Source organism: Trichoderma evansii, assembly GCF_050947405.1.
Source record: "Trichoderma evansii strain SZMC 28006 chromosome Unknown GGI43scaffold_3, whole genome shotgun sequence".
NCBI classification, from domain to species: Eukaryota; Fungi; Ascomycota; class Sordariomycetes; order Hypocreales; family Hypocreaceae; genus Trichoderma; species Trichoderma evansii.
This window is the reverse complement of record NW_028145203.1, coordinates 2,151,395-2,169,495: the sequence shown is the minus strand read 5'-3', so window position 1 is coordinate 2,169,495 and position 18,101 is coordinate 2,151,395. Positions and strand designations below refer to the sequence as shown.

General features: G+C 47.1%; 6 protein-coding genes and 1 non-coding gene across 7 annotated transcripts; 2 read left to right on the top strand and 5 right to left on the bottom strand.

The window, feature by feature from the left end:
• Positions 1–298: 298 nt before the first annotated feature.
• GGI43DRAFT_t48 lies at positions 299–379 on the bottom strand. Its single transcript has one exon. It is a non-coding gene; the product is annotated as a tRNA-Glu (tRNA).
• A 542-nt stretch (positions 380–921) lies between these two features.
• Positions 922–1,885, top strand: GGI43DRAFT_380761 (glutathione S-transferase family protein; the record flags this gene model as incomplete). Its single annotated transcript, XM_083203024.1, has 5 exons — positions 922–1,017; positions 1,113–1,295; positions 1,411–1,468; positions 1,562–1,729; positions 1,785–1,885. 5 exons carry the CDS (start codon positions 922–924, stop codon positions 1,883–1,885), a joined length of 606 nt encoding a protein of 201 aa, XP_083064419.1.
• Positions 1,886–1,989: 104 nt separating this feature from the next.
• GGI43DRAFT_257150 (major facilitator superfamily domain-containing protein) lies at positions 1,990–4,121 on the bottom strand. The gene is made up of 4 exons (XM_083200914.1): positions 3,826–4,121; positions 2,814–3,699; positions 2,367–2,764; positions 1,990–2,296 (listed from the first exon to the last, which is right to left on the bottom strand). The coding sequence occupies exons 1-4, from the start codon at positions 3,973–3,975 to the stop codon at positions 2,168–2,170; spliced, it is 1,563 nt and encodes a 520-aa protein (XP_083064418.1). The 5' UTR covers positions 3,976–4,121; the 3' UTR covers positions 1,990–2,167.
• A 2,491-nt stretch (positions 4,122–6,612) lies between these two features.
• GGI43DRAFT_431341 (family 8 polysaccharide lyase) lies at positions 6,613–9,813 on the bottom strand. Its single transcript, XM_083209395.1, has 8 exons — positions 9,238–9,813; positions 8,937–9,132; positions 8,833–8,875; positions 8,601–8,774; positions 8,446–8,544; positions 8,298–8,393; positions 8,090–8,239; positions 6,613–8,023 (listed from the first exon to the last, which is right to left on the bottom strand). Exons 1-8 carry the CDS (start codon positions 9,458–9,460, stop codon positions 6,653–6,655), a joined length of 2,352 nt encoding a protein of 783 aa, XP_083064417.1. The 5' UTR covers positions 9,461–9,813; the 3' UTR covers positions 6,613–6,652.
• Positions 9,749–11,603, bottom strand: GGI43DRAFT_431335 (Acetamidase/Formamidase; the record flags this gene model as incomplete). The annotated part of the gene is made up of 4 exons (XM_083209394.1): positions 9,749–10,357; positions 10,406–10,768; positions 10,832–11,428; positions 11,513–11,603. 4 exons carry the CDS (start codon positions 11,601–11,603, stop codon positions 10,167–10,169), a joined length of 1,242 nt encoding a protein of 413 aa, XP_083064416.1. The 3' UTR covers positions 9,749–10,166.
• Positions 11,604–13,468: 1,865 nt separating this feature from the next.
• On the top strand, positions 13,469–15,143 carry GGI43DRAFT_257101 (uncharacterized protein). Its single transcript, XM_083200913.1, has 2 exons — positions 13,469–14,411; positions 14,489–15,143. The coding sequence occupies exons 1-2, from the start codon at positions 13,813–13,815 to the stop codon at positions 14,874–14,876; spliced, it is 987 nt and encodes a 328-aa protein (XP_083064415.1). The 5' UTR covers positions 13,469–13,812; the 3' UTR covers positions 14,877–15,143.
• Positions 15,109–17,667, bottom strand: GGI43DRAFT_396979 (glycosyltransferase family 4 protein). The gene has a single exon (XM_083205044.1). The coding sequence runs from the start codon at positions 17,177–17,179 to the stop codon at positions 15,596–15,598; it is 1,584 nt and encodes a 527-aa protein (XP_083064414.1). The 5' UTR covers positions 17,180–17,667; the 3' UTR covers positions 15,109–15,595.
• Between the last annotated feature and the right edge of the window lie 434 nt (positions 17,668–18,101).

The window sequence follows — 18,101 nt, the reverse complement described above, 5'->3', positions numbered from 1 at the left end:
AACGCACAGTTTTTCTTCATCTTATTTGAACTAAACTCTTGAATCTATATGACGTGGCTGTAATAAGAATTCAAGTTGCGCATGCTGTGCCCAATACCATCCTGAAATTTCGTGTCTATAAAGCCAGCGCTGGGTCCTTTCAAGCCTCCAAGTTCAAGCTTCAGTGTTTTCCCTCTCAATGGCAGCCGATTTGCACTCTGGCTTATACAAATTTAATTTAAAATAGTAGCTCGAAATTCGCTTACTCTTTCAAAGGGTAAAAGAATGAATGAAAAAAGAAAAGCAAAAAAAGAAGGATCTCCGATACTGGGAATCGAACCCAGGGCTGCTCGGTTCAGTTAATGAGAGCGAGCGATGTTAGCCACTACACCATATCGGATGGTATGATTTCTTGATGCCAAGTTCCCAAAAATCATTTCTTGAACTAAAGACAATTTCGAGTTGGTTTTATGCTTAATGTGCTCTTCAGCAGAGAGCTAAGTAGAAATCACATCGTATAGTTTTACAATACTATTCGATAGTCGAATGAGATCCCGAGTGAAGGGATTGATGGATAGATCCTGAGTCATTTGATGATGACCCTGTTTTATTAAGCCTAGGCGGCGACTGGAACCCTGCCAAGACTATTATCTTACAGGCCTACTATACTATGCCCTACTGACCTATCTTGATGGCGCAATAATATTTAGTCAGTAATTACTTCGTAACGAATAGATCAAAGTGCGGGCGTATTCAAATGTCAGCTTGGCGAAGCGGGGGTCTATTCGCGAGAGTTTTAAAATTATAGGATTTCTGAGCAGCATGCAGTATATGCATGGATGCGATGCGCGATAGTCCGCCAACCCCTCGAAAATCTATCAGCTATATAGTCCTTGTACATCATTCGCAATTCAAGACAGCATTTTACCAGTAATCGCCAAGATGGGTATCCCGACTGATATCACGCTATACACTGCCACCACGCCTAATGGCGTCAAAATTTCTACTCTGCTGGAGGAGCTGGGCCTAGAATACAAGGTGAATCGACCTCGAACACGCTTATAATTAGTTGCCTATGTCTATCTAATACTAACACTGCACCCTTCCTGTTATTTGTTATTTTTCTATAATAGGTTATAGCTATTGATATGAGCATCACTGAGCAGAAGGCACCTTGGTTCTTCGAGATCAACCCCAACGGCCGCATTCCCGCCATCACGGACAAGTGGACTGATGAATCTGACATTCGCGTCTCTGAGAGTGGTGCCATCTTGCAGTATCTAGTGGACCGTTATGATAAAGATCACAAAGGTTTCGTATCCTAGGGACTCTAAAGAGGTATGGGAGGTGAATAGCTGGGTGAGTTCCTGATGAAAAATTATTATTTCATTGAAAATTAGCTAAGTGAATGACTAACTTTGTGTTTAACAGCTTTTTTGGCAGATGGGTGGCGTTGGCCCTATGCAAGGACAGGCAAACCATTTTGTTAGTGAGTGTTTTCTTCCCTTTTGTCTCTTTTATTTAAATCTCATTTGAGGAAGAGGGCATATGAAATACTAAGCATATATAACTTGCACCACAGAATTTGCGCCTGAGAAGATTCAATACGGTATCGACCGCTACATCAACGAGACTCGCCGTCTCTACTCCGTCTTAGATGCACAGCTCGCAAAGTCAACCTCAGGCTTCATCGTTGGTGACCGCGTTACTATTGCTGACTTCGCCCTCTTTGGATGGATTGCCGGTCACGGTAAGCTATTACTTTCATTTCTTTTTGGCTCTTAATTAATGAGAGAACTCTTCAGACTACACGGGTGTCTCACTGGACGAGTTTTCGCACATCGACAAGTGGCTAAAGACGCTTTCTGAGCGACTGGCCTTCCAGAAGGGCTGGCAAGTGCCTTAAATGGTTGGCCTCTGATGTCCTTCGCCATGTATGTATGAATCAAGCCGATGCGATTAGGAATAGGAATGGAATGAAATACTATTATAATACTTATATATATGGAAATCACTCCAAATAAGATATAATAATCCATCCAACAGGAATTCCCCAGGGTATCGCATTATTATTATCTTCCCCCTTTCTTCGTCGCTCCTAGGTCCAACATAATTCTCTTTGTTTCTATGTACAAAACGCATTACTCAGTCCTATAATCATCTAATCCTTTGAAAGTCGTCAAATGCTTTAAAGAGCAGCCTTTCCTCTTGACTCAAATGGCAAGAAAAGGGTGAGAGTGCCGGCAGCAATGAATAAGGCACCGCTCGTATAGACCGGCGCGGATGTTTGAAGGTTGGCAAACATGGCAATAATTGGCTACAATTTCAGATTAGTTAGATAAATCCTTATAAAATCTGACCAAATGATCAGGAGCAATAATACGTACAGCCATAATGCCAAAAATTCGGTTGGCGGTAGCAGCAATTGCGTTGCCAGTACCGCGCTGAGGAGTCGGGAAGATCTCAGGAGTATAACCGTAGAGCACAGCATACATGACGTTACTACAGAAGTTATAGGCACAGTTCCAGCCAAGAAGCGACTCGCTGCTCTTAGCGGTTGTAGAGCAGTACAAGAAGACGCCAGTCAGAACAGTAGAAAGAGATAGCGTTCCCTTGCGGCCAATTCGAGGCAATTCAACAAGTAAGCCGCCAACCAAAGCTCCTGGAACACCCAAGACAGCAATGATCAAGCTGTTACGGTAAGTGAGATATGTACTTCCATCACCAAAGTCAACACCCTTTTGGGTCTGGATAAAGGGCAGAAACGCGTTGTAAAGAGGGAAGCCTGGAAATAATATTAGCGTAAATAAAATACTTTAATAGAGATGACTCACCCAGCCCAATCAAGGCCCAAATGAGTGCGATAAGGCTCGTGGACAAGCCAAGTTTGAAGGTTGCGAACAAGGCTTTGACATGTTTGATGTCAATCTGCTCAACCAAGTGTCTCTTAACAGCAGTTGAGACGTCAACTTGGGCAACATATCCCTCGGGCTCGCATGCTTTGAGATCTTCAATTGTCAGGGAGCTGGTCTTTCCATTGCGTTTGGCAACTTCGTGAACCACTCGAACAGCGTCTTCATCGCGGCCCTTGCCCATAAGATACTTGGGCGACTCGTATAAGGAGAAGAGCAGGAATCTAGCCAAGAACATAAGAAGCGTCAATCCGCCCATGGTAATCAAAAAGTATCGCCAGCCCATGTTGTTGTGCTTGAGACAAGGCTTCTCTTGCTGAGAACAGGTGAGGTTACCCAAAAGAGGCCATGCTATCAAGGTCGCAATCACCTGAGCGACAGCCCAGTCGATGGAGAGGATGGTTAGCAAGTATTGGTGAGTCGGGGGGAGGAATTCAAGGAAAATAGCCGAGTCGACGGGGAGATTTCCACCGACACCAAAAGACCAAAAGCAGTCGAAGATGCCAATTGCCGCAAAGTTGGGTGCGCCAGCAGCGATCATGCCCCATAGAGCCGTCAAACCAAGAGTAAGGTTAAAGGCGACTTTTCGGCCAAAGATATCACATCCAAAGCCCCAAAAGACGGCACCAGCCAAGAGACCGATATTTTGTGCGAGGGTCAAAAGCGGTGGACGGCTGGGAGAAAACTCGTTGGCGATGGGTGTGAAGATGAGAGAGGTTACAATGGGCCACAGATTGTCGCTCGCCCAGCCAAAGCCGACGACAATGAAGAGCTGCCATTGGTACCATCCCATTCCGATTTCTTGAATCTAAGTGAAACATGTTTCATTAGCTATTATTGCTCTGTTTGGCTGCCACAGCATACTGTCTACAGCTTCATGATTGTAGCTGTCTGCTGTAGTGGCCGCAAGCAAATAAGTAGAAGAATGGCTTACAGCATGATTCAGCACTTTAGCCTTTGCCTCGTACACAGGGTCGAGGGCACCCTTGGGAATAACATCCTCATCGCTACTGACGGCGGAAACGCTATTGGTCTCGACGGGATCTCGGACTGGTACAGTCTTGTCATCTGACGGTGAACCCATTGCGATAGAGATGTCAAGAACAAATAAAATTGAATTATATGACGAAGAAAACTCGCTTGCAGCAGAGATTTTCCAGGACAAAGAGTGACTTGCGACTCTGCCCGGGTAACGCAAGACAAAAAAAAAAAAATGAATGAAGAGAGTCCGAGTGCAGGTCGCTCCTTCGGCCTGTCGCCTCGACGCTTAATATGTACACGGCCAAGCCATGTGTAATACCACCTTACCACACGAGATCAAGGCCGATGCTACTTCATACATGGCGCTAGGTACATGTAGATTGCGTCGAGCAGAGTATGATATCCCGCGCTGCGGCTGTCAGACCTCACTCGTGTCTCGCACTACTGCTAATAACGGTTACGCGCCACGGTTCCACGAGCCGAAAGTCTTTCCTAGTCCACCTTTTCTGCCAAGGGCGCAATGCCTTGATCATCTGCTTAGCATCCCATCCATCTTCATGGCTTCCAGCTGCTAGTATGTTAATAGTACTAGCAGCACTCTTACTAAGTGTTATGTCGGGGATGTTTGGCTGTATGACGATGGCGCAATATCTCGCGGCTTTGGGTGATTGCCTTTAGCACGAATCAAGATGGAGATGCTAAACAGGGACCACCACAACAGCTACGTGTGGGGGAGTCCGTGGGCAGCTCGACAGGGCTGCTAGCAGACTTGCAAGGCTTGTGAGGCCTGTCTAACGAGCTTTTTGCTGGCCAGATCGGCATCGTTCACGGAGCTACTCGACTGTAGCGGCATCTAGACGCAGGTGGCTTGCGGGAAAGCTAGAGCTGAGGCGTCGGCCAGCCCGTACTTAAAACAGGGTTACCGGACAAGGTACTTGTACGAGTCCGATTTTGGTAGAGAGGGCGTAAAGAAAAACAGGATCGGATGGATCTGTGAGAGAGGAAGGGCATTGTGCTTGCATTCCCAGGAAGCGATGCTCCGCGAGCTTATACGGAGTATTACAGGTTGTATTTTCAATACCATGCGAAAGCCCATGGCACGCAAACAGATCGCCAGGTACTCGTCGATACTGCAAAGACGAGCCCCCAGCGTACACATTCGCAGATGCTACATCATGCGTACGCAAGGCAACAGCATCGAAAAAAGTTCCTCGACTTCAGTGGTACCAAAATTAAGCCCCGAGAGCTTAACATGAATCCAAATTCCGCCCCAGCGCAGATCGCCAAGGGCTCCTAACGGGGAATAGATCCGGAAATTCTCAGTCCAGAAGCTTACGAGTGCCTCTTTTTCTAGTTTTTCACTTGTGATTACATTTACTGCGTTGTCTGCCTTCCTTTATGGATCATTAATCTGTCTTTTCCCCCTTTGCTCTATTCTTCTTCTTGATATCCCACGTTACGCGGTACCCCATCGAATGATTGCCCAGACGAGGATCCAATCGCGTCACCGAAGCTTTGGCCACCGCTCAAGAGCTTACAGGGGTGGCTTTTCTAGGCTTCTCTTTTCGATGCTCACCCACATAGCTTGAATATGTTCCTCGCAACGCGCAACTGACCCTGAGAAGAAATGGTGGCGTGTGCCTCTTAAGCCGGCGTGTACTCAGTCGCTATTTAGTGGCCGAATTGACCGTGCTGCATACCATTTCAAGGAACTTTGCGCGGCGCTGGGTAGATTCTGGCTTGGCCGAGTTTTGTTCATCATTATAGCATCTCTCCGCCATGGGGAAACGTTGCTTGAATGCCAAATACTATCTTATCAAGCATATACTAATACTTCTAATACCACCGTAATACTATTAAGTGGTACTTGGCCCCCAATAGTATTTTGTCTAGCGGAACTGTTACTCTGCTCTTATAAAGTATGAATAGTATTCGCATCCGGAGATGTGGATACGCCATTGCAAAGTTAACCTGCCCCATTCAAGCATTGAATGGTGTGGAAAGCATCCGAGTTACTCCACTATATAAGTACTTTTAACTCAGATTCCTCAGGTGATGCGCCGGTATCTAACAAATGTATCATGATCGTGATTTTTTCTTCTTCTTCTTCTTCTTCTTCTTCTTCTTGAATAGCAAGTTTTATTGCTGTAGCATGAAGATAGCGCTACAATCGTATGTGCCCGCAGCAGAAACTGCTCAGCTCCATCTCTTGGCAAAGCTCGGTTCAACCATCCTAGCTGTATTTACAGGTACGGAGAGTCTACCTACTTGTAAGCACTGACGGCCCGTTTTCACATCCTGCATCGCGCTTCTCCACTGGTGATCCACTGTCGCCTCGATAGCCTAGCGCAGGTCCTATGTATTACTCTTTTGAAATAGCGATGCATGTCGCAATCGTCGTCTGGCCAAGGGCGCTATAGAAATTGCCGATGGAGACGTGGACTCTTATTGACCGATAAACTACACGTATGGCCAATCAGCTGGCATGTAGAGGGCATCAAAAAGAAGAATGATAAGCGATTTTATTCCGTGCACTCTGCACCGCATATATAATCGCCCAATTGTTTTGGCCTTTTCTTGAATATTTCACATTAAAACAGCCTTGTTTCTATAGTAATATGGAATGCAGCTGGCAGGTGATTCCTAGTGGAAGTTTAATGAGACAAGGGAGCAAGTTACCTTGATTTGAGCCTATGCACGCCTGAAGACGTTCATCATTAATACATTAAATTAACTAATAGCGAGCCATTACATTTCTAATTTGGAAAGCTTCCCTCTCTCTAATTCAACTCCAAGGTTATTTCGCTACTGACTGATGATCCGGCCAAGCCCCCAGCAGGCAGCTTTGCACCAAAGCCAATGCTGCCATCGCCTCTCTTCTCAAGCCCTTCGCTGTTCTCGTGCACCTCTCTCACTTTATAACGCTGACCCGAGATCTTGATAGAATACGAGGCAACAGTGAGTTTCTGAGTAGGATCTGCGAGAGTTACTACTAGGCGCACACTCTTCTTGTCCTTCTTCTGTGCGCTGAGTAGATACAAAGCCGGCTGATCAGAAGTAAATGTCAGCGTTCCGGCTTTGTTCGACCATCCGAGCTCCTGCAAGTCTAGCTTAACAGACTTTGCACCCCCAGGCCAGAATGCGAGACTGGCTCTACCCTTGCCGTATATACCAGAGATTCCATTCTTGGTGATGGGTGTCCATGTGGGATTTGAAAGCTCCTTGATCAGCTTCAGAGACGAGATAGAAGGAAAGAAGCCGTAAGTGAATGAGTCACCCTTGATGGTGGTAAACGCGGAGAAGATGTCGACAGTTTCCACACCCTGCGTTGAGGTAGAAATCTCTGACCAGTTGCCGCTTCGCTTGCCTTGGGACAAGGTAAGCTGAAAGGGGTGATCGTAGGCCAGATAACCGTTATTTCCATAGTAGAGGGTGTCTGTGGCGAGGTGCTGCTCGCCCAGCTGTGCAACATAGCCACTTTTGACGAGAGCCCGGCTTGAATCTGCGGCACGATTGTCCAGAACAGTTATGACGGGAGTGTTTCCAACAGTAGCATTCTTCTTGATATCGGTGGTAATAACGATAACACCCTCATTAACATAGAACCAAGATTTGCGGTAAGAAAGATTTTGTGTGAGAGGATCGACGTAGTCTTCAACAGCGGCGCCAAATGTACCATCACTTACAACGCCGACGAAGTCTTTCAAGCCGTAGTACTTCACTTGAGATGCCTGGAGCTTAGGCTGGTTGAGTAAGGTAGTTGTTCCTGGCACGAGATTCCAATCCCACGCCCCCATAATGTCCTTGTACTCGTTACCCTTTACGTAGGAGTACAGCGTTCCTTGGCCCATGTGGTACGCATACGGATTGGCTCCATTGACGCTTTCCGAATTAGCTGATCTAGTTGAGACCATCTTGTTTGTGAGCATGAAGTTGGATCGGCGGTGGACCATGTAGTCGCTGGCCCAGAAGCCTCTGTTGCCAGTGAGCTTTTCTGTTCCATTGGAAAGAAGCCTGCGAATAGTGTCGTTGACAGCAAATGACCCTTCGAAGTCGGCTGTGGCAGCCGCAAGTTTCGAGACGTTGAAGTTGATGTCGGCGCTGGCCTGTAAGTCAACTGTGGGGAAAGAAACAAAGCGGCCAATAGCATTCTATAAGGCTCTCGTAATTAGTTCTTATTACTTTTATTTATAGAACTTTGAGAAAGAAACGCTCACAAAATCCCAATGCTCGGTTTTGGTTTGAGAATCTGTGTAAATGAGCCACTCATCACCCTTCACATAAGTCGACATAGCCGCTCGTGTATCGTTGTTGGCAGCAAATGAAGTGCCAATGGCCTCTCCTTCGAGTTGTATGAAGGCATTTAACTATATGGGATACCAGTATCAATAATGAGACTTGAGGCACAGAAATTCTTCATCTTACCAGATCTTTGCCATAGTTTCCATTGTACAGGATTCCATCATGTTGAAGGAATGTGCCGTCGCGATGAATGCCGTCTTGTCCAGGAGTGTCGATGAACTAACACTTGGTTAATCAAAATCCAATATTTGTATACCAAAAAACCACTTACTGTCATTACAGACATGGCTCTGGTCATAGAATCCGCCAGAATAGTACTGTTATCAGTAAAAAGGGCCAAGGTGACTGAGTTTTGCATAACCAAGACCATCTACAACAAAATCTCAGATTAGAGCATCAAGAAGAGGAACCAAAAGGTAAACTTACGTTGGCTCCAGTCATGCGGCCACCGGTGCCATAAGTGCCATCTCGGAGAGCGTAGGCTCGATTGGGGATGCGCTCACACCCAGCTCTCTGAGTCTCGGTGAGGTTTGCATCTTTGACAAGCAGACATGCAGTCGAACACAGCTGAGGAATCAAGATGGCTTGATCATACCAGTTCTAAATTTTGCGTTAGTAAATTATTTAGGGTATAATTTGACGGAGAATAGAAACTTACTGTATTCCATAGACCAGGCGTACCACAGGGACATCCTTTTGTTCTGGCAGGCTGTCAGTATCACAGCGAAAGAGCAGCGTAGTTTACAATCTCTAAAGACTTACGCGTCACCACCGTCTCCCATACAGTCGGCAGGAGTATAGTCGTTGCTAAACCAATAGTCCAGGCCTTTTTGCACCGCCGCTAGAAGCTTGGGGTCTTTGGCCCGGCTACTAGAAACTGCAGGGTTAGCACCGCTCCACGCAGCGCCTAAGGTGATCAATCTATTCCAATGCTCTTGGATTGGCCAATTGGCGCGCTCTTTAAACAAACGGTTAGTATATCTTTATAGTTCATGGCAATTCATTCTTTTTTTTAGAGCAACATTTTGTCGCCAATGCGACCAACGATGTAGCTGTGACTTACGCGCAGGACATCCCGACAGATAATTCACATCAGACCAAGTTCCATCATCCTTTTGTGAAGATAACCATGAGTCGATTTTGCTAAACCACGTAGGATCAGGGAATTGGGCAAGATCAGCCGTCCTTCGTTTAGCAAATATCGCGAGTGAATCATCTGTTGAAGCGGTAGCTTGCGCAATACCGGCTGTTGTAGCCAAGAGGCTCGCTACAGAGTTGAGCTTCATGGTGTCGAAACCAGTGATACACCGCTTCAGAGCCAAATGAGTCTACGAGATGAAAGATTCTGAGTGAAGACAGGTAAAGGCAATTGACGCCGACCAAATCCCAAATACGGCCCCCTTTTTCGTAAGAAAGTAGTACGCATGTTATTTATAACTCTAGCAACTCATATTGAGATCGCCTTCCTAACACGACAAGTCGCTGACAGGGAGAAGTATGCTTATTGGCGGACAAATGCCATGGTTCTTAGGCGCATGATTGGCGGATATTTCATTTAAGAGCTAAAATGTAAACTAAAACATGGGTATGGTTAAAGACTATCAGTATGCTTAAAGGCTGAATAGCAACGTTTCCCCCACACTTTAATAATTATTCAGCTGAAGTGCTCATTGAATATAATATTAGCTGTGACATAACAAGATTCAGGAACTAACGAAAAAGCTGCATAATGAGAATGAACATGGCGTTGTACAGTTGAGGGGAACGAGGGCACTAAGCTTCTGGCAGTAGGGACGGCAGGTAAGATTCTACACCAATAAGCTATCGCTACGTCTTGGCATCGAGTACGCCTAGAAACTATTATGTATAACTTTTACAATTGCTTTATTGACCTATGCCAAGATGCATCTTCTAGAGCATATTGCCCCGTTACCATAGGTAAATGCACCAAACAGCCTAGGCCATACATTTCTGCACCAGTCTGCAGCCGACTTACACGCTTGAAATTGGACAAGACCCGAGATCTCGCTTCTGCGGTACGGCTTCAATAGAGATATCAAAGTCAAATATGTCCATAGGAATCCCCAGCGTTGTGCAGACATTCGGGACGTCTACAATACCGGCAATTGAGCCCTTGATTGGGGCGCACGACAAGAGAAGATAAATTTGTTCTCCGGAGTATCCTATTCCAAGTTAGCTCTCAGCTCCATTTTGACCATCCTATGACGTACCAAACTGCTTGAGATACTCGATTGCGCGGAGACACGCTTGTCTATAGGCCACAGTTGCGTCCAGAAAGTGTTGCTTGCCATTCTCATCGACAGAGAAGCCCTCAAATGTCAAATACCGTCCGGGGCCAAAATTGGGAGCCACATCGCCTGGCCGGAAAACGGGGCTCTTGATAGCTCGCGATTTCACACCGTTCTTGATGAGATCGAACTTGATGGTGATGGTTCCTGCTATTTCAATGGCGCCACAGAAGCTAATTTCGCCGTCACCTTGGCTGAAATGAAGATCACCAACTGAAAACTTTGCACCGGCGACGTGTACCGGTAGGTAAGTTGTTGATCCTCTCGAAATGTTGTTGATATCAACTATTCAGTTTGCTTGTTAGAAAGACTCGATATACTGCAGCATGTTTTAAATTAGGTACGTACCGTTTCCTCCGTGCTCTGGTCGTCCAGGGATAGTTCTCGCTCCCTCGCGAGCAATCTTCGTCTTCAAATCTCCACTAGCTTGACCAGTATGCGCATTCACTGCCAACGGCGGTTGTGCCACCACCTTATTAGGATGGCTGTGCACGCAAGCCGAGATAAGATCGGCCTCTCGGCGATTCCACTCGGCCAAGACTTCTTGTGACGGGGCACATCCTAGAATTCCGGGGTGAATTAAGCCAGCAAATCGCACTCCAGGAATGTGTCGACTAGTGCAATATATGCCATCAAAGTCCCAAATAGCCTTGGCAGCCTTGGGGTAGTGCTCATCCAGGAATCCGCCGCCATTTTTGCGGTCAAAGATTCCGGTAAATCCCCATGGCGAGTCCTCAAATGGCTGGACATCCGTAATGTTTACAACCAAGAGGTCACCTGGTTCAGCGCCTTTAATTTCGAAGGGACCGGTTAGATAGTGAATTTTGGTTAAATCTACATTGCGGACATCCTCAGCGCTATCGTTATTGCCAATTTGGCCACCAGTCCAGTCAACGCATTCGATCTTTACAGTTTCTCCAGGTTCAATGGATCCGATTGTTGGAACTATGCAGAGCCCAATCGACATTAGCCTTTGAACGTACACTGGCTTACATCTGGATGTTACAGAAAGCTCTCATTAATACTTACTATCGGGATGCCACCGATTATGCAAACCAGGCTGGTCTGCGGCTGGGATGTCAAGTGAGACAGACTGTGCAGTTCGAATCTTGCCCGGCATGATGTCTTTTAAGAATTGTTTTGCTTCCTTGGAGGATGCTGTGTGGTACCTCTCAATATTGGATGCCAGCCTGCGGCAGATATATGTGTAGATATACGTCAGATCTGCAATGCAGCACTCTGGCTCAAAGTGATAATTGGCCGCTTATAACCGGACAGCTGGATGTGTGCATGCATGATCGTGATCATCACACACACAAACCAGGCCCTCTAAACATAGAGAGTTACCGTCTTTATCGTGGTAGGATTCTAGAGCCAGCCCCTCACCATGATAACCAGTCACCCCGCCTCTTTAATGTTATCACCCCCTCCCATTCTTCATATCAGATAACAAAGCAGCATTTTCCTCGGATGTCTATCGGAATGTTTGCGGTCCGAGGAGATCTTAATGTCATTCAATGGCCCTAATCAGGTAGCTAGAGGCGAGATGGAGGGTATCATAACAGCCTGTTTCCCGCCAATAGGTCCTCAGCCACCACAAAGAAGAACATATTGCAACTGTCAGTGCCAATCATCAAGCCTTCTCCGCACGATGGATCGCGGGGAAGGATGAACGTTGGCGATAAGTGGCTGTTGAGTTTTCTCGATGAGATGGTTGCGGCTAAATCGGCACTGTGAAGAGGGGTTCCTGATAGCGAAATTCCGCTTAAAGGGGAGATAAATACAGTGTTTTTACAGTGTGCCATCGCCAACTGCCACATTAGGAAGCCAGGCTATCTCGGGTTACAATGAAAGCCGCACAGGGCCGCATCCTGCCGCATACGAGGATGTTGATAGCAGATAAGAAGAGTTCACTTTGTAAGCAATAATAATAGAATATCAATCATACCCCATCTTCCAAAGAGCAGCAACAAGATCTGAAGCTCTCCAGATAGCTTCAGAAATCAAGCTGCGTTAACAAGAGGCCATCTGAAACAGTCAGCTTAAGGAATTACCTACACGTAGGTACAGTATAACGGCGCTAGACTCCGTATTAACAGGGCCACCATGGCGTCGGAGATTGGTTTGAGTGCCCCTGGTCTGAGACGCCTTTCTCAACCAGGTATCTACCGCAGGCGGCATTGATGCCATCTTCCCGTGCGAGAACCATAATTACGAACACGGGAGGTTTAAAGATAGTGCTCGAATAAGCAGACGGTTCTCAACATTGAAAGAACTCCTCACGACCCAGCGCATCATGAGGCTATTCTCTTCCGCAAGCAATGGGCGAAGATCTAGCTTTCGAACTATTTGAAATGCTAGTCGTAGTGGCAGGACGAACGGTGCCGCTATCGTGTTCAGTTTCTCGCCATATACGGGTAATTTCTGAATCGCGGCGCTTATAACTGTGAGATGGACGCCTCTAACTGGCCGTCAACCCCGATCTCCACCAAGCCGAGGGGCGCGCCACTGTCTCCAAAACAGCCAGTGTAACATCTGCAGCGTTAGCGAGACAGGGCGACGACTGGTTTCGACAAGTGAAGGGAGACACATACAATATGCTATGACTGCATACTTTGCGCAGAACAATATGGGAAACATGGTCTTGAAGATCTCCCGCTTCTCTCACCACAGCTAGCAGCGCTTGTATATTTTTCCAACGGTGCCTCCCCCTAGGATGCCCCCTTGACGCCCCCCTATCACTCCTCGGAAACTCATTTGCGACGACCAGGGGCCCCGCTTTCACCAAAATGCAAAGCACTTATCCTGAGTTGACGTCGCCTCTTGGCGTTGTGGCCCTCTGCTAGCTAAAGAGATTCGTCGCAACAATGCCATAATGGCCTGATGTGCCATGGGACAAGGGGATCAGATGCAAATTTGCTTTTCGCTGCATCTATGAGGAGGATCTGTCAAGCGCTTGGCTAGGCCTGTGTTAGTTTCACAGCGCTATCGTGCTTTTTGGGTAGCTTGTTCTTTTTTCCTTCTCTTTCCTCTCTTTTATACCCTTGGTAATTGTTTCTTTTGCTCCCGTTATCGCGTGTAGGCGACGGCGTAATACACAATCGTTAACAAGCTTTAATTCTATACTCACCGCTGGTCGGGATCCTTTTTAATTAATATTTTTTTTTATCAAAGTCGTTCTTTCGTGTTGCCTTTTGGATTTCTGCTCGACATAGGTCGCTCTGGGAGCTGCCACATCACCTTCGCCGAGACCGCAATTTCGGTTTTGCACAGCCCGACTATCTAGACAATTTTCTCTTAGCCAGCTTTTCAGGAAAACAATTGCGAAAATGTTCACCAAGGCCAGCTTCGCGGCAATCTTCGCCACTGCCGCCATTGCCCAGAATGTGCTGCGCACCGAAGATGTTCTCTCAACGCCTTACGCCTCCCTTGTCGGCTTCTCTGACGATACGATGGAAGTAGCTCGGGGACTGAGCTCCAAGGCCACGACAAACTCGAGCATACCGTCCGATGTGCACCTCTTGCCCGATGGATCGCTGGATTTTACTTCTTGGAACAACATCACCAGCGCTGCATGCCAAGCGCGCCTCAGCCAACTCACCCGAACGTCGAACCCTTCCGGCGATTGCATTTGCTACAACTTGCCGATGCTGGACGTCAATACCGGAATGTTTGAGGCGGATTTGCGGCTGTATCGTGTGTCCGATCCCAGGGATTCTTTTGTTGGTGTCCCGCCCAGTGGAATTCAGGTTGGCGTTTCGTACACGGGCGCCAGTGTGAGTCCCATGAAGCCAGTGACTTCGGGTTCAAGTTCCCCAGCCGTCAATATCACGAAGAGGTCCGATGGCTCTTCTACCCCGACTTTGCTGCAGTCATACATGCTTGTTGGACAAATTGACAAGGATCAGATGCAAAATAACTTGTCAATGTAAGTTTCATAAATATTCCGCCTCTGTATATATATATTGTCATTTTGTATCCAGAGGCTAATATGTGAAATTCTAGTGCTGCTCTCCAAGCTCTTGTCATGCCCACTCTCACTCTCTCCGCAATCACTCCCGGAGGCTCTCAGATTAGCTCCAACGTCTCTCTTAACGAAGCGTCTTTCCTCGTTGGCGTCTTCTCCAACGACGTCGTCCTGTCCGATTTTGCTGCAGCTCAGAAGGCCGTAGCAGCCCAACAAGCTCTTCTGAAGAACGGCACCGTGGCCTTCATCTTACCAGGAGTGAACATTTTGATCTTCCCCGTTGGACTGATTATTACTTCTCTCTGGCTGCTCATCGGATTGCTTGCGTATGGTTTCGGCACCTATCAGCGAATTCAGTATGCGACAGCGTATAAGCGAAGGGCTGTGCATGCCTCAAAGGGTGACAGTGCCTACCGCACCCTTTAAGCGATACATGCACCAGTAGTCACAGACAAGAGGAGAGAAAGTTAGATAAATTGAGTTTGATCAAAAGATGAGTTATGGGTGGGATGCGTTCTAATGATTCCCCGGAGTATTTTTACAGCCTTTTATTATTTTATTTGTTCTACGCCCACGCCGTGCAGCGTATCATCTCCATGGAAACACCTAAGCATATTTAAAAACAGATGGAAAATTCAAGCAAATGCACTAGTATCACGTTTTCTTAGACTAGTTTCAAATAAATGTGATATCTAGAGTTGAATCTATCTAATACTGAAAGTATGAAGCAAGTTCCAAGTGTCAATCTTGGTAGGGTATATCCATCCCGCAGAAATGGGTCATTCGCCGCGTAAGTAAAAGAAGCAAATAAATATGAATGAAAGCAGAAAAGAAATGTGAAGAAAGAGAGAAAAGAGAGCGATCATAAAGCCATCAACATCGTCATAAGACATGCATACAATGCACATCTACCATAGCATCTACTCCATAAACTGAATTCTATACCGTGCAGGTAAAATCATGAATAAAAGGGGGAAGAAAAATAGAAAAGAAAAGAAACAGTTGAAAGGCAGCATGGTCAATAAACTCCCATCGTATAACGCCGATAAACACCAATTCCATCCCACCCAATCCTATGTACCTCCAAAAAGCTCAAATTTCATCAAAATGTCACCTTGTATACCAGTCTTCTTATAGACAATTTCTCACTTTGGAAGTGTCGCGTTGCGATCCCCAGCTCTCATCTTACCCTTGGCCCATAAGAGACCTTCCGTGAATGCCACGTACGCACCTGTAATGACCCAGAAGCTGAGAATAACACCCAGGCCACCCATAAGTCGAGCATCGACGACGCTGCGTGTGACAGTTTCTCGGATAGCATTGTTCATCATAAGCCAGCCGTAAACTGGAACCAACTGCTGAGCAGCTGCTGACACTGAAGTGGACTCTGGAGAAATCTTTCCTTGCTCTTGCTCTTGCTCTTGCTCACGTTGGGAAATGGTGTCGAACATGCGCCATGCAACCTTGTTGTTGATCTTTTCCCATGTTGCTTCACAGGCAGCAGCACGAGCTTGTTTGGCCATGGTATAACGCAGTTGATGATCTTCAGCGAGCTTGACAGCCTTGGCGACAAATCCATCCAAATCATCGGGCGGTACCAAGTAGCCTGTATCTCCATGGGACACGATATCTGAAGGGCCACCTTCATCACGAGCCACCACAGGAACGCCGCTGGCCATGGACTCCAAAACAACAAGGCCAAAGGTTTCTGTGACAGAGCAGTGCAGGAAAACATCACCACTAGCATAGGCAGTAGCGAGATCCTCTCCGACTTTGAATCCAGCGAAGATGACGCTGCCCTTGGTCCTTAGCGGGTCGAATAGCTCTTGGACTTCTTTCTCAACATCCGCGTTTCGGTTTCCTCCCACGATGAGCATTTTGAACGGAAGCCCCCTGGCGTCTAATTCTTTGGCCACCTTGGCAAGAAAATCGAAACCCTTTTCGCCAGCAATTCTAGAAACAGTAACAAAGATGATTTCTCCATTCGGTGCGATCTCTTTGCGAAGAGCTTCACTCCTGCGGCTTGGGTTGAACATTGTCGTATTGACTCCTCTTGTCAACACCTCCAATTTGTTGCTCTGTACTTTCTGGCTCTCCAAATACCGTCTGACGAATCTAGACGGGTAGAAGATGGTCTTGATGGACGAATGTCTGAAGAGATAGCTCTGTACAGCGTCAAATGCAAAGACGGCCGCATGGCTGAGTGGCGCTGGGAAAAGGATAGAACAGTAACCGGCCAAATCGGTCTGGAAATTGCAAATAATAGGAATTTGCTTCTCTTTGGGCTGTTGTCTCAGTTGCAGCATGACTTGGAAGCCCAGACTTGCGGGAGATGCAAGATAGATGAGATCGGGCGGCGCATCATCGCCAAAGGTACGAGAATAGAGGGTTGAGTTGCGGACGGGGTATACAATAGACAGTTCCGGGTTGAAGGGCAAGGGATATCCAGTTACTCTGACTTCTGGTTGTTTATCTGCAGGAGAGAGAGTAGGAGAGGGGGGTGGTGAAAAGGTGTTATGGTTGGTGTGGTTGTGAGGAGCAACAACCGCAACTTGGACGCCATGATCACGCAAGTGGTTCACCAGCATCAGAGTCGTCCGACTCACTCCATTGACAGGGCCAAAGGATTCGGTGCATAGCAGAATGCGCTTCCCTTTGAGTGCGGCTGGGAACTCGGACAGATCATGTTCGGGATACTGTGCCGATCCACTAAGCGATTCTGACGCCATGATGGCCGTGAGTAAGAGGCTTAACGGCTCTGCGTTGAGGTCTGTCTAGGAGACGAGGAGAGAAGATGCTATGAGGGATAGTAGGTCGTGGTCCATCACCATACAGCGAGTGTGCTTCCTTTTTACTGTTTTGATGCTGGATCTAGATGCCCAACTACATTATGTATGAGGAAATCCCACGTGGATCCATCCGATATGTTGCGCATGACGGGAGTGGCTTTGAGACATGGGAAGCTACATACAATAGGATAACAAGAGAGTGGGCACGAGGGGCATGCTCTGCACGCAGTTCGTCGGTTGGAAGCGCAGAAAGAGAGACTAAATAACGTGGGGAGAAACGAGACATATTGTTGTGTAATACTAGGTAAGGTGCCTACCAGATTCGCAAATGCGCCGTACTGTATGGCTGAGCATCATGTGGCGAGGTAAGCGCCGGATGGACCGATATCGAGCCTCATGCACGGGATTTAGTAGCTGGCAGCTTTTTTTTCTCTATTGTCTTACACCATTCTTGCGATTTTACATATGGAGGGGCAGAGTTGGTAGCTACCAAAGGCGACAGCCTTGTACGGTCAGTCGATATCAGCTGTCTCTTTCGTTTTATATCTTCTGTTTGAGAAGGTGTAGTTCTTATCAGCTTTTGCGTACTGTGACTAGAGCATGTTGCCACAGATGGTACTTTGACCCGAAAAGCCTGACCTTCTACACTGCCCTTGCCTATTCTGTCTCACGGCAGAAGACGAGTCAAGTTCAAAAGACTCAAGTACATCTACTCGAAGCGTCGTTCTGAGATCTGAAGATGGGCGAATCAGGAGCCGCAGCGCAGCCACATTGCTAGCGCTGGCCAATAGAAGCTCAGCTAGCGGCTGGTGTGCTGCACAGGTGAAAGCTGCGAATCGGCGCCTGGAGGACGACCCTCGTG